This window comes from Diadema antillarum, unplaced genomic scaffold, assembly GCF_040938485.1.
Source record: "Diadema antillarum isolate AM-2024a unplaced genomic scaffold, OU_Dant_1.0 seq00000576_RagTag, whole genome shotgun sequence".
NCBI lineage: Eukaryota > Metazoa > Echinodermata > Echinoidea > Diadematoida > Diadematidae > Diadema > Diadema antillarum.
This window is the reverse complement of record NW_027271511.1, coordinates 323,458-337,494: the sequence shown is the minus strand read 5'-3', so window position 1 is coordinate 337,494 and position 14,037 is coordinate 323,458. Positions and strand designations below refer to the sequence as shown.

The following is a 14,037-nucleotide window of genomic DNA, read 5'->3' as shown; positions in this document are numbered from 1 at the left end:
TCACATATACCCTAGATGTCATCTTGTCAATATCTGAATGATAGACTGGAATCAAATTCCCATCTGTGGGGCACTTACTCCACTCTACGGAGAAGACTTCAGCCAAGCTGACACTCTACGTCTACTCTATTGAAAAGCATGCCGTGTTTAGAACTCTTTGTGTTTATAAAGTACCGTATACAAACTTGTAATATTAGTCTATAATATATAAAGGATTACTTATACCTCACCTGTCCCAATACGCAGTCATAGGCCTATATCACAACACCAATCACTTTTTTCTTCCTAAAGTTTAAACAAAATGTAATTGTGATAGGTCCTTTTCGGTAGCTGGCCCAAGATTATGGAATACCACAGCATAGCCTATCCGTCAGTCCTCTTCATTGGTTTCATTTAAATCCTCTTTGAAAACGTATTTATCTGTAAAGTAAACATTTGTCTAAATATTGTCAATGTATATGGCCTATGTTGTGTGTTGTATGTTTAGTATATCATTTTTATTGTTATTTTAAGTGTATTAAATTATCTATCAACACGTTTTTATGTTAGTGTGTGTGTGTGTGTAAAAGAATAATAAACAACCATTGTAAAGTGTGTATATAGGAAACGTTGATTTGTTAAACATGAGCTATAGAAGCTCACATTACGTCACACAACCTCATTAATGATGTTTAAAATGATATATATTTTACTATACGAAAAGAGTGAAAAGATTACGTTGAGAAGCTTTGAAACTGGTGAAAGTTCTCTCAGATGACCATCTGAGTTATTATTTCTTAAAAATCTGACGAAATCATTCAATCGCTTTACTTGTCTGTTGGTCCGCTATCAAACATTGGAAAGAATTATCATTATTTGAAGGTATATTTATAAAAAATTATATACGAATTCAGTGCATGCAGGAAAAAAAAAATCGTAGGTAAAACACATGAGCGCAATTTGAAGAAAGTCTGACAAACAGTCCAAGTTAAATCCATGTGCCTCATTGATCAGATACCACTACTGGCTGGGACTAGTTATTTTAGATAGAGCCCTGTTGTAACATTCCTCCATAACCTCCATAAACCAACAATATGTACCACCATCGCTTGATAAGAAGACTACAAAATAAATTATGCATGTATATATAATTTTATATATGTAATTCTATATTTTATGTATGTATATATATGTATATATATATATATATATATATATATATATATAATAAATCATAAAGAGAAATTCGTAAAATGTTTTTATTTCTGATGAAACGTGCGCATGTTCTCCATCCTCCACCTGTCACTGACATAATATGAAAGATTATGTTGAGAGGGACACCAGTCCCCCGTCTTGGGAGGTTTAAGTCAAGTTCTCTTTCACTGTGTGCTATGGAAATGAAAATAAAGTATGGAATTTTCTTCATATTGTCTTGTAATCATTCCATTATGTTCTACACTCTAAGAAAAATAGGTTCAGCTTTGCACCTTTACGTGTGACACAACAAAATAGCACCTTTACGGGTGCAACTTTGCATTCCTTCAGTGTATGACATCACGAGCTGTCAGCCTTCTGACCCAGCGATTGATTTATACTTTGAAGATAATTTCAAGTAACATTTAGATTAATTATCACCAGATTGTCCTCAAACTTGACTAATGAGTTATTCTAACATGACTTATTGAATCCACACACATGTATATATTTGGTTTAACGTAGAGTTAGTATTTATACAACAGTGCGCCAGATTAGGCTTTTGAATTCCTGTCATGTATACTCTCCTGTTTATTGTTACTAGGCCAAGGGAGATGGTTTCGCGTTGTATTATTGCACTAGCCTGTTTCCGGATATACGGGGATTAAATAGCATATTAAGGTCAAAAACGCCCTAAGCCAGCTTACCTGTATACGTGTCTCAGGTAGAGTCTACATGCATTATTACCTTTATTTTTTCGTTATATAACAGTCGCACAAAAGCAAAACAATCTTCTTACTGTAAAGTAAGAGCTAAGCGTTTCCGAATTAGGCGGGATTATCATCAAAGTTGAGACAGTACACATTCTTGAGAGAGTGCGATGTTTATACTTGTATGCACAGCCAACATTTACTGGACGACACTATTTCGGTGATCAGCGATCGGCGGCGGCGTCGTGCCAATAATTTTGGAAGCTCTTATTTTTTATATTTATTTTGTCAAATGAAGACACATATATCTATCAATTAATGTCATAAGGATGCAAAGCTAGATTAGCAATCCATATTCCTTTACTGCATTATAATGCATTCTTTCTTGAATTCAGGGTGGTGGAAAGAATCTTTCCCCACCTCCCTGATGTTTGATTTGCTCTCTTAAGATTTCCATATAGCACATTGAGTTAGGAAACCCATTGAATGCAAAGCAACGTATAGCAATGTAAGCCTATCAGAAAATCTTTTATATTTTTGCTAATTTCATAACGCAAAAAACTTCGCTGACATCCTCAAGAAAATAATCAATTATTCAGATGTTTGTTTGTTTCTCTGTTGTATTTCTTTCATCCAAGACAAGAATACAGTGCTCGAAATTGTTATGCCATGAGAAAAAGCCAAAAAGAACCTTAATTTATTGGACTAATGGTGTATTCTTGTCTTCAGTTTCTTCAAGTGGAGATGATTGAGTTCGTTATTGTTTTGATACGTTCGATCATGCGGAGTGCATGTGTTTTTCTCTCAAGTGCTTTCGAAAACCAACGAGAGGATTATGACACACTTAAAAGAACACTGTTCTGTCTGACGGATAAGTGGTACGAATGGGGCTCCGAAGGCGATCCTGAAACTACCCCATCTACGATGACTCACTGTACAATCTTTTACTATGCGTCGTGATAAAAATTACACAGCTGAGCCGCTTCCGAAACTGAAGAAAATGAAACAAGGGTCGTTATCCCGAAGGTTCGTTGATCCGAAAATGAAATTAGGTTTGCTAATCCGAAAATAGAATAAGGTTTCCCTTTCGGATTAACGAACCTTATTTCATTTTCGGAATAACGAGCCTTATTTTGATTTTAACGGAACTTCAGAATAACGAACCTTCGGAATAACGAATCGTTACCAAGTTTTCTTCCCCCCTTTTGTCCTTTGACTTAGATTTTAGTTTTCAAATGATTTGATCAGTCATTATAAAAATCACACAACAATTAGAATTTATGTTTTTCTTTTATCTGCTAAATTACATTTATCGTTATCCTATAATGAAAATTACATATGACATCATCGTGATATCTGTCACCACTCTATTCACTGCTGTCTATTTTCTCATTGTCGATGAGGTCTGTCCATCTTCATTGACCAAGTTCATAGTGAAGATCCACAGGCGGAACAAGTGGTGACAGATACACAACATATTTTCCCTGAATGTCTAGTTTCTCACCTTTATGACTGAAAATGATTTCTCCAATATCACTCCAAATATGTGCACCAAAACATTAAATTTCAATGAATCACGCAATCTTTTTTTTCCCCCCAAATCAAAAGCAATTCCGTGTGAGAAGGGGTATCACACTTTCCCCCAACTCTGTCGCTGAGCACAGATATCGGATTTTCCTTTTTTTTTTTTTGGTCATTGAGGGAGAAAATAACGCAACAATACTAAGAATTTGTACACCTTTGGTTTGTTGGGGCCTTCTTTTTTCAACTCAGGCCCTATAGATGAATATCACCAACATGCCTTTCTCTTCTGATTTGAAATTTTCCCAAATAGGCCTATCCCACCAAACTAATTTCAATTCAAAAAATAAAAAACAAAATTAAAAAAAAAAAAACTTCCCCGTTCGGGAGGGGTGTATCCCCGTCCTAAACTCTTCCCCGCAGCGACAGGTGCGCTTCAATAGGCCTATCATGTTAAAAAGAAATGACTTGGCCACTAAAATGAGAAAATCATGACAAACTTACAGCGTTTAGGTTGTTTTGCGCTTTTTCTTGCAACTTAATGACCACTACCAACGTATCGTCGTACTTTTTTAATTTCCCAGATGTTCCAACAAAAGTGTGCACTGAATTGTTGAAATTTAATTCTAAAAAACCAAAAAAAAAAAAAAAATGCAACAGCTAGCTCCCTCATCAGGAAGAGTATCCTCGATCCTCCCATTTGCCATCTGGTCGCTGCGCTAATCATGATTTTCAAATAAGTTGATAAGAGTATTGTGGGAAAATCATGCCAAATTTTCAAACTGATATTGCTATTCTTGCTACTGAAATAGTAACCTTCACATCGTCCTCCTGTTTTGAATGAAAATGCCCCCAAAATTTCACCAAAAGACAGTGCACCACGACCACCAGATCGTCCAGTTCCCTCATCAGCACGTGGTGATAACCCCTCCCAAGTAGAACACCCTCCCCTCGCTTGCGTATATTCCCCCTAAAACACGTTACTTGCGCCCCCAAAACACTTAGCTGCCCACGGCCATGAAATCGACTACCGTATCTTGCAGTCCTTCACATTCATTACTTGATGGCAAGTAAGAGGAGCAATAGGTAGTTTACATCTTGACATCTTTAAGCAACACAAGTCCATGATGCTGAATCCCGGTGCTAAACTTTGTATGGCAATTCGGTATCGGCAATGAAGAACTTCAGATATCTATGGGTGAAACATAAGTCAAACCAAACTATTAATTGTAAAATAATAATAATAATAATAATAATAATAATAATAATAATAATAATAATAACAATAATAATAATAGTAATAGTAATAGTAATAGTAATGATAATAATTATTATTATTATCATTATCATTATTATTATTATCATTATTATTATTATCATTATTATTATTATTATTATTATTTTTATCATTATCATTATCATTATAGCAATAGAATAGAAAACATCTGATTTTTACGTTTGAAAACATACCCTTCCAAGAAAGCATCTCTTTATAAAAAGGGCACAGTCAGGGAGGGTTATATTTTTTTTTTTTCATATAGAAAGGTCAAATTTTTCCAATCATGAACCCCAGCTCGCCTCCCCCCCCAAAAAAAAAAAAAAAAAAAAAAAAAAAAAAGTTGCCGGCCTGACAATATTCAGTCGTCCCCCTACGTAGAGATATGCAATGAATGTTAAGAACCTTTTCAGCGAATGTTAAGAACACTACAAAGATGTCCAAAGAAGTAATATTACATCAATTGTACCCCAAAGCGTATCCGGGCAATTACCCCCAGAGGGCAAATAATTACCTCCCCCACCCCCCCCCCCCCCCACCCCCTTCCCGGCCCCGCTAAATACTGGTTAGTGGTAAGGTTAGAGTAAAGATTAGGGCTAGGGTTAGGTTTAGGGTTAGGAGTTTGGGTTAGGGTTAGGATTAGGATTAGGATTAGGATTAGGGCCAGGGGAAGGGTCTGGGGTAATTGCCTAGGGGGTAATTTGCCATAGACCCCCCTCCCCCCCCCCCCCCCCCAAGTCTACCCGGTAGTCAGCCGCGGTATCTGAGTGCGTCGCGCAGTTGCACCCAAAGAGGTTGCACCGCAGCAGTAGTAGGCGGTGCATGCAAGGTGGTGAGTTGGTGCGTTGTACGCGCACTGAAATTGTTGTGCGGTTGGGGAAAGTCCCACGTTGATAAATTTTGGATACAACTCTACTCGGCGAATACAAGAATGGATCACCTTTATCCTTTGAGAATTGGTTCAGCGGTTGTACTAGAGCCTTTAGCATGCCCTGAATCGGACAGAGGGCACCGTCGAGGTATGCAAATCATCACATTTTGCGTATGATTTAAGTCGGTTCTGTGAAGTGTTAAGAGCCCAACACCATACCCAATACGTGGGGTCTGCAACACCATATCCTTGATCCTTGCATGACAATCCATGTCACTATATGTGCAGTATTAATTAATGTAGTGACTGGCCTGGCCTGGCAGTAAACTTCACGAGTGTGTAGATATCTCAAACCGTTAGTTATTACCTCCGCAAAGGGAGGAGGTTATGTTTGCACCGTTGTTTTGTCCGTGTGAAAAATTACTCAAAAAGTTGTACAAGAATTGGATGAAACTTGCAGGAAAGGTTGAGAATGACAAGGAACAGATGATTAAATTTTGGTAGTGATCCGGGAATTTTTATGGATTTTATGAAGGATTTTCAATATTATGGCAGGTAGGGTCAGTGAACGTGTTGGGAGTTCAAGCTGCATATTTTTGAGGTTTTCATATGTAACACTAGAGTACGCGTACGTGCTCTAGTTTCTGGTCCAGGGTGAGGCGCACCGCGCAGCTGGTATTGATGAAGTAACAAAAGGTTTATTGGGAAATCGGGCGATTTTCAGCATAGTCTACATAGGTATGGGTAGAAATCACTGATCTCTACAGAAGAGCAAGATCAGTGGTGGAAATGAGCTGCTTGGTGAAGGTCTGTGCTCTCGGAGTGCTTCTCTAGTTTTTTTAATGTACCACACGATTGCAAAATTGCATTGTACGATTTTCATTTAACTTCAGGCAGCTGTGATATCTGATCATCGAGAGTATAGTACCGGTACGGACTATTTATGAGGAAGAAAGCAGCCCAGAAATAAAATAGAAAAAGAAAAAAGAAAAGAACAGTTAGGGTCTAGTTGAGACTATGACTGAGTTGGTGGGGGCAGAATTCATGGGAATGCTAATAAAAAATTTTCAGCATTTTTAGGCCTGTTATAACGTGGCATCTGGGTAGATAGATGAGAGATATTAAATAAATTTCAAAGAGGCCTGCCTTGAATGAAGCTAATCCCTTGGCCTTTCAGCAGCTCCAGGAAAGCAAAAGTGAGAGTTCTGTTTTTCTTTATAAGTTATTGTAATGTCATCAAATGCACTCCACCATACATTTGGTTTCCTTCTGTCTTCATCACAGCAAGGCAAAGGAAGCCATGTGCTAGAAGTGGTCACTGTGCTGTGGCTGATGAAACCAACGTTTACCTGTTCGGTGGCTATAATCCAGATGAAGAAACTGTCTTTCAATACTTCGGTGATATCAGGGAGCCACTGTTTGGAGAGGTAAGATTAGTGAATAAAAACCAGTGTCTTTTGAAAATCAGAAAATATCATGGAAACTAGAATTAAATTCTCAAAATGCTAAAGGTTATTTTTGAATGTAGCAAGATGAATGTCATGCTCATTTGTTTGGGTTTGATTAAGTAAAAAAAATCTTGGTGTTCTCCTCATAATAGGAAATATTTTGACTTCTTTGTAGATATAGGAACTGAAGTTGTTTGTCTATTTCATGTAGAGATTTTCATGCTAAAGAATGAAAAAATAATGATCTTATGTCTTCCAAGGAAGCACAAATTTCTATCCTGTATCCAATAATGATTCTTAAAGAGCAATTCTGGATCAGTTAAAGTTAGCCGTAAAAGAGGGAGTAGGATTGTATGAGCACAACAGTACAAATTCTATCAAAATCAGATGAAAATTTGGGAAGTTATGAAATTATGAAGTTTTACCAATTTTTGCCAAACAATTACAGTTGCCTATGCAAGTGAGCAAGTTGATGATGTCATCACCTCACAACTTTCCATGGATATTTACTTTTATTGTAAAAAAAAAAAAGGCTTGACTGATATTCAACTTTTCTGCTGTATTGTAAGAGTATAGATATTATTATTCTTGGCTGAATAAGTTCAAATAATGATTATTCAGATGCATAATGGTTTCAAACTGGGACATAATTGTATTTGAAAAAAAAAAGGGAAATTTCAAGATTTTGTGTAAACTTTATGACAACTCTGTTTTAATGATGTCATTAACTACTGTAAAAGTGGATAGTTTCGCACGACTAGTTTTTCGCTCGGCTAGGCAAGAAGAGTTTCGTATGTTTTTAATTCTGCGGAATCCAGACATCAATTACTGGTTTCGGATTTTGCGCGAAATGCACGAAAATTTCAACACTGCGAAAATTTCCACTTTTACAATAACATAGATTATATTGTATTTGTTCTATTCAGATTAACTATTAACCCGTTGAGGACGGTTTGATTTTGCTACAACACGCATTTCCCATAGACACCTGCCCGAGTATACTCGGGACTCGTCCTCAACGGGTTAACTGTTCCAGATCTGAAATGCAGTATTTCAGATTGACTCTAATTCCCCAAAAGAGTGTAAAATTAGTTTCTCCAAGTAAAACAAAAAAACTGTCATAACAGAGAGCATTGATGTGTCCCACTCCTTGTAGGTTTGGAGGTACCACATTCCATCTAATCAGTGGCATCTGCTTGCTGATGAGTGCCGTCGTCACTTCAAGCTTGCCTCCATGTCGGCTGTTAGAAGGGGTCGGACGGTCCTCATCTATGGGGGTACCAGTTTCCCCTTTGGGCACACTAGCAGTAACGAGATAACTTGGCTGGATGTGCGCAGCGTTGAGTGGCATCATAGGAGTGCAGAAGGGGAGAAGAAGCCTATCAACAGCTATGGCCAGGTGAGCCGAGGCTGGGGGAGGGGGGCGATTTTTTAGTAGTGCAAAATGAACTTTGTTGAAGACTATAAGAAGAAACAACAGCAAAAGTTTCATTCTGTAATGCCATATAATATATTTTGATACATCTATTCAGTTGATCTACTAAGAAATGATTGTCAGGAACAATTTGTGAGTAAACTATACATTTTGACAGAGAATATTGCTGTAACTAGCTCAGTTGTTACCCTATATGCTGACCAGCTGACATGGTTTTGGTGCCCTGAAATGGAAATTTACTATTAAAAACAATGAGGCTTTATGGTTTGAGTGATTAGTGACTGTTTGTATGCCTGTTGTTCCCAATCTGCAGACTATAGCAATTCTCGATCCGTACCTCTATGTGTTTGGGGGAACAACGGGATGGGTCTACTGCTCGGACGTCCATCGCTGCCACCTGCACACCAGCAAGTGGGAACGAGTGTTTGACCTCCAGGTGCACGAGACCAAAGTGGTCAAGGGCCTAACGGAGCGGAACAGGGGCGTGCCTGACCCTCGATACAGACATGAGATGCTGAGTGATGGGCGTCGGCTGTACGTCATTGGAGGAGGTACATCTCAGATGGCATTTACACTGGAACAGGTGCGTTACTCATTGGCTTTGCATTATTAACTCCTCCAAGGAAGGAGGAGGTTAAGTGATCATCAGCGTTGGTTTTTCTGTTTGCAAAATAACTCAAAAGTTAAGTGAAAGAAAGATATTATTCAGAGGGGGGAAGGCTCAGGTTTGAATTTCTTCAGTTTGTCTCCCTCTACAAATGAAAATTTGTTAAGATCGCAACTGCTGATCTGTAAATTAACAAACATGTTGGAAAAAAAGGTAGCAGTAGATGACAGGTTCGAGTCCTACTGGGTCCTTTTTTCCGACATGTTTGTTAATTTACAGATCAGCAGTTGCGATCTTAACAAATTTTCATTTGTAGAGGGAGACAAACTGAAGAAACTCAAACCTGAACTCAAAAGTTGTGAACAGATTTGATTGAAACTTCCAGGAAAAGTTGATAGTGACACAAGGAACAGATGATTACACTTTGGTAGTGATCCGGGAATTTTTATGGATATCTGATGGATTTTTAAAATCTTTTTGCAGATAGGGTCAGTGCACTTTGGAGTTCAAGCTGAGCATAAACACTCCGTTTTGGGGGTTTTTTTGATAAAATTTTGTATTGTTTAGGATTTGATTTTCTGTTCTTTTCAACATAAAACTTTGCAAAATGTAGTCCATGCCAATGTTTTAGGGAAAGAAATGGAATATTAAAAGAATTTCCTCAAACACATGGCATTTTCTGGCATATGTTTATCAAAATCTTTTCAGTGAAATAGGAAATAAGTTCTTTTTATGCTAATGTTAATTTTCCTTAGCAAAGGATGATTTTTGTTGAATATTTAGGTGAATCCCTCTCTATCCTTTTTGAGATTTGGTTTTATTCTGATATTGTGTTACTGCTGTATTTGTTGTTGTTTTGCCCGAACCAGCTGAATGTGTTCGACACAGAGACAAGGCAATGGGAATTGATGGATACCTACCCTGATGCAATCCATGGCTTTCCTGGACCACGTCGTTGCCATGGTTGCGCACAATTAGATAATGGTGAGTGTGAACAGGAGGTATTGCTCTCCCACCTTAATAGAATATAAGCTTATGTGAAGTTCATTGTAAGCAGGATGGATTGTAATGATTAAGGATTGTCATATTCAGAGTTTATTTTTTGTTATGAAATGCTAACGAGTATTCCCAACCCCCTTTAGCAATATGTGACCCGCTACAACAAAATGATCCTAAAGTCGGGCGAGGTCGATTATTTGAAAATTGCATGATATAATTCCCTAATCTTTCTGCTTTAAATTGATGTGTAACGCATTTTATAAAAATAATCGGCTGCAGAGATATCGATGTTTAAAAGAGAGCATGTCGAGACGTCTTGAAAATCACTGTTTCGAGAAAAGCGCCCTAAAAGTCTTCCTTTCGACGCAGTCGCGATCAAGGGACACTCAAGTCAGTTTTCACCTCTGGACAATAGAAGGTAAGCCCTAGCAACTCCCGAAGAAGTTCATTCAAGCACATCAGCGTTGGCGGTCTCCTCACCAACCAATCAGTGACCAGCATGTGAGAAGCGGCTGAGCATCGCCCACACGCACCAGTCGACTGGGCAGTGAGCGAGCTTCACGCTTCGGTTAGCAGCAAGCAGCAAACTGACCAATGAGATCACTCTGGTCGTTGTTAGGGGCGGAACCTATCTGTGGCGCTCAATCCAAATTTTCGAACCAGTTTCTGCTTCATTGAAAAGCCAAAAAACATGGCTCAGAAAAACGCTATTTTTTGGTCTTTCCTTTGATCATTTTGCCTCAAACTTTCCACAGATGATAGAAGACATGTTAGACTCCAATGATATATCAAAATCAGAAAATCGTAAGTTTTGACCAATTTTAATGCTCTGACTTCAAACTCGATTTTCACGGCTTCGACCGTGCGCGACTTTAGGACCTTTTTGTTGTAGCGGGTCACATATATCCAAGTGGTAGTCAACCAAGCTGAGTTTGTCTGGTGAAAAGAAAAATCCTACTCAAAGCCCTCTCCAAAGTATTTAACCTTGTCGCAAGATACATGAACATATCTGTATAGCCATATTCATCCATCCCTAGGGGATCCTGATCATTTCTTATGCTCAGTCACATTGATATGGAATCAAAATAGAGTTGGAACAATAAAGAACACCAATCTTCCTTTTCCTCTTTTTTATTAACATTCAGTTGGCTACATCACAGGTGGCTATGACGGTGAGCGAATCTATGATGATATATGGACCTTATCACTAGACACACGCAAGTGGACCAAATTGGCAGCCAAATTACCGCAGCCTGTGTACTTCCATGCATCAGCAATAACACAGGTAAGTACAAGTAGATTGTTTCTTTACGACTCCAAATAAATTTAAGCGAGACACACTTGCAAGAGTAGGGAGTGGTTGATGCTGGTTCTCACAAGCCAGAACGTTCATACACTGGTAGCTGTTGGACCCGACTCTCCTGGGGGCTGGTTTCATTCAGAGAAGTCACCTAGCACACATAGCGTGCATGTTGTAAAAGCAATCCTTTCACTTTTTCATTATTTTATGACTCGACATTTACAAATTTTTGTTATTATGTAAATTTTGCAAAGGTGAGAGTGTGCTGGTGGAGATACGATGCTCTCAAGGGTCTTTGCAATGGTGAAACATGCACGAGGCACAGCCAAGTGCATGTTGCATGACATTGTGAATACCTGAGAGAGTGCCCCATCTCAAATAACAGTACAATCTTAGACTGGTGCATTATTTGTTTTATAGAGTGGGTCAATGAACTATTTTTCATTTACCTTTGTGGGTAAAATACCAGTCAGCTGCATGTAGAACTTAATCATATGATCCAAGATGTCCAAAAGAATAAGATTTCAAACACATTGTAGTATAAAGATAAAGAGTGCACACATGACTGATAGCACACTTCTTATTGGCTGTATTCTTCAACCTTTAAAAAGAATAATGATCACATCAATGTTTTATAATTACTGCACTTCACATGGTTGTTGATAGGATCAATGAGGAAACATTTGCACATGTGAAATGGGAAATCTGTATATTAAAGCAATACGTTAAATTTTGTAAACTCAGTAAAGTACCAAGAAATTTATGTGAATTATGTTGCTGTGTTCGCAGATTATGTGTAGCTCCTTGTGGTACATTTCATTGTACAGTGAAACTACTCGAAGTGAAGAGTGAATTTAGACTGGTACTCATAATGTGAATTGAATGGCCTCTTCAAGCCTGCAAACATCATAATGGTAGCCTTCTGAATGGTAGCCTTCTGAACAATCATAATGGTAGCCTTCTGAATGGCATCCGAACCAACTTTAGCCTTGTAGCATATCATCAGCACAATCTTCTTGATCTACCTCAATGGCTGTGTTTTGGGTGATGTTTTATGATGATTTGTGTGGTTTTTTTGTTTGTTTGTTTCATTGTCGTTTTCGTAAAACTGAACCCGTAGCTTGGTTGCAAAAATGTGTTTTCCAATAACTGCTTAATAATTTTCTACCAGAAAGTTTATGTGAACGTCTCGGGAAGAGAGTAAGTCACTACAATCTACGTAATCATGAAAATATTCTTAACCTCCCTAAGCCAAATTCAACTATCCTTAGAAATAGCACTTTATATTCGGCATCAAGATTATTCAATACATTACCAACAGAAACAAGATCCTTAACTTCAATTACTGCATTCTCAAAAGCAATTTAGGACATTTCCTTTGCTAATTTTTCTACCTGATTATATCAAATTTCTCTTAGTACACAATGCCTATGTAATTACCGTCTCCCATTAACTTGTCACATGTTTGATTATTTTTTTTTGTCTGTACTTACAAATTGTATACTTTGTGACTTTTCCAGTTTTGGGGGTTTTTTTGCATTCATTTTGCAATGATTTTTTCATGTTTTTTTATTTGCATTCTCTTCATTGTATGATTTCTATGTTTTGTTATCATTTCGAGGCCTTGCTGAAAACAGCTTATAGCTGATAGCAAGCTTTTTACCATAGTTAAATAGATAAACTCCACTCAATTCAACTCAATGTCTCATGTGTCCGTCCACAGAATGGGTGCCTCTTCATTCATGGAGGAGTCTTGGATAAGGAGGGCAGGAGGCGCACTAAGAGTTTGGTGAGGGTCTGGGTAAGGATGCAGCCCCTCCTCCAGCTGGCCTGGAGCTGTGTCCGCTCGCTGCTGAAGGATCCTTCGACTGTGAGGAAAGACACACTGCAGGCTATGGGAGTACCCCCTTGTCTCCTACCAGACATTGGATGAGGATGACGATGATGATGATACTGATGATAAAGACATTATGCTGTTGCCATGGTGATAGGGACACTTGTATCTGATCAAACTCTGCAGTAAGAAGGCATCAGAGAATCGCACAACTTGCGGTACTGTTTGAGGTACGCTCTAGGTTCGATAACTGCATGACCTGAATGTATAGGGTCATGTTTGATGAAAGAAACACAACATGTAGTCAAACTAGCAAAAACGCTCAGTGTTGCATCTTCGGTAATGGGCAAGACTGGGAATGATATATACTTAATTCAAATTTCCCTAGCCACAGCCAATTAAGGAAACTATATACTGACTAAAACACCATATGTGACCTTGCACCTCAAAACAAACAAAAAGTCGCCAGACATGAATTTTTAGTTAAGACCATATTCTGAAAGAGCAGACTTTAAAGGTATTAGCCCACATTTGTAAACCTGCAGCAATTGGTCTCATAGTTAGCATGGAGTTTGGGTATGATTGCAGTAACACCTGTGCAAAATTTCGTTCCAATTAGTCCATTACTTTCATAAAAATAAATGAAAATGCACCGTATGCGTGTGTATAACGCTCGCTAGCTCCTGTCCACGTACGTACTACATGCATGCGATACATGTGTAAGTTACATGTACATAGCTAGCCCGCGCTCGTAATTTGGGTCGGGTTGACCCGGTTTGAAAATTGATTTTAAAACGATGATTTTCTCTCTTTTATCGAATGGTATAGACAAAGAGCAACAGGTGAGGTATGTTACTGTTATA

At 38.2% G+C, this 14,037-nt stretch overlaps 1 protein-coding gene across 1 annotated transcript; it reads left to right on the top strand.

Moving 5' to 3' along the window:
* Positions 1-5,611: 5,611 nt before the first annotated feature.
* Positions 5,612-13,273, top strand: LOC139735397 (kelch domain-containing protein 10-like). Its single transcript, XM_071646145.1, has 7 exons — positions 5,612-5,693; positions 6,836-6,978; positions 8,156-8,398; positions 8,748-9,017; positions 9,911-10,025; positions 11,186-11,325; positions 13,064-13,273. The coding sequence occupies exons 1-7, from the start codon at positions 5,612-5,614 to the stop codon at positions 13,271-13,273; spliced, it is 1,203 nt and encodes a 400-aa protein (XP_071502246.1).
* The last annotated feature ends 764 nt before the right edge of the window (positions 13,274-14,037 follow it).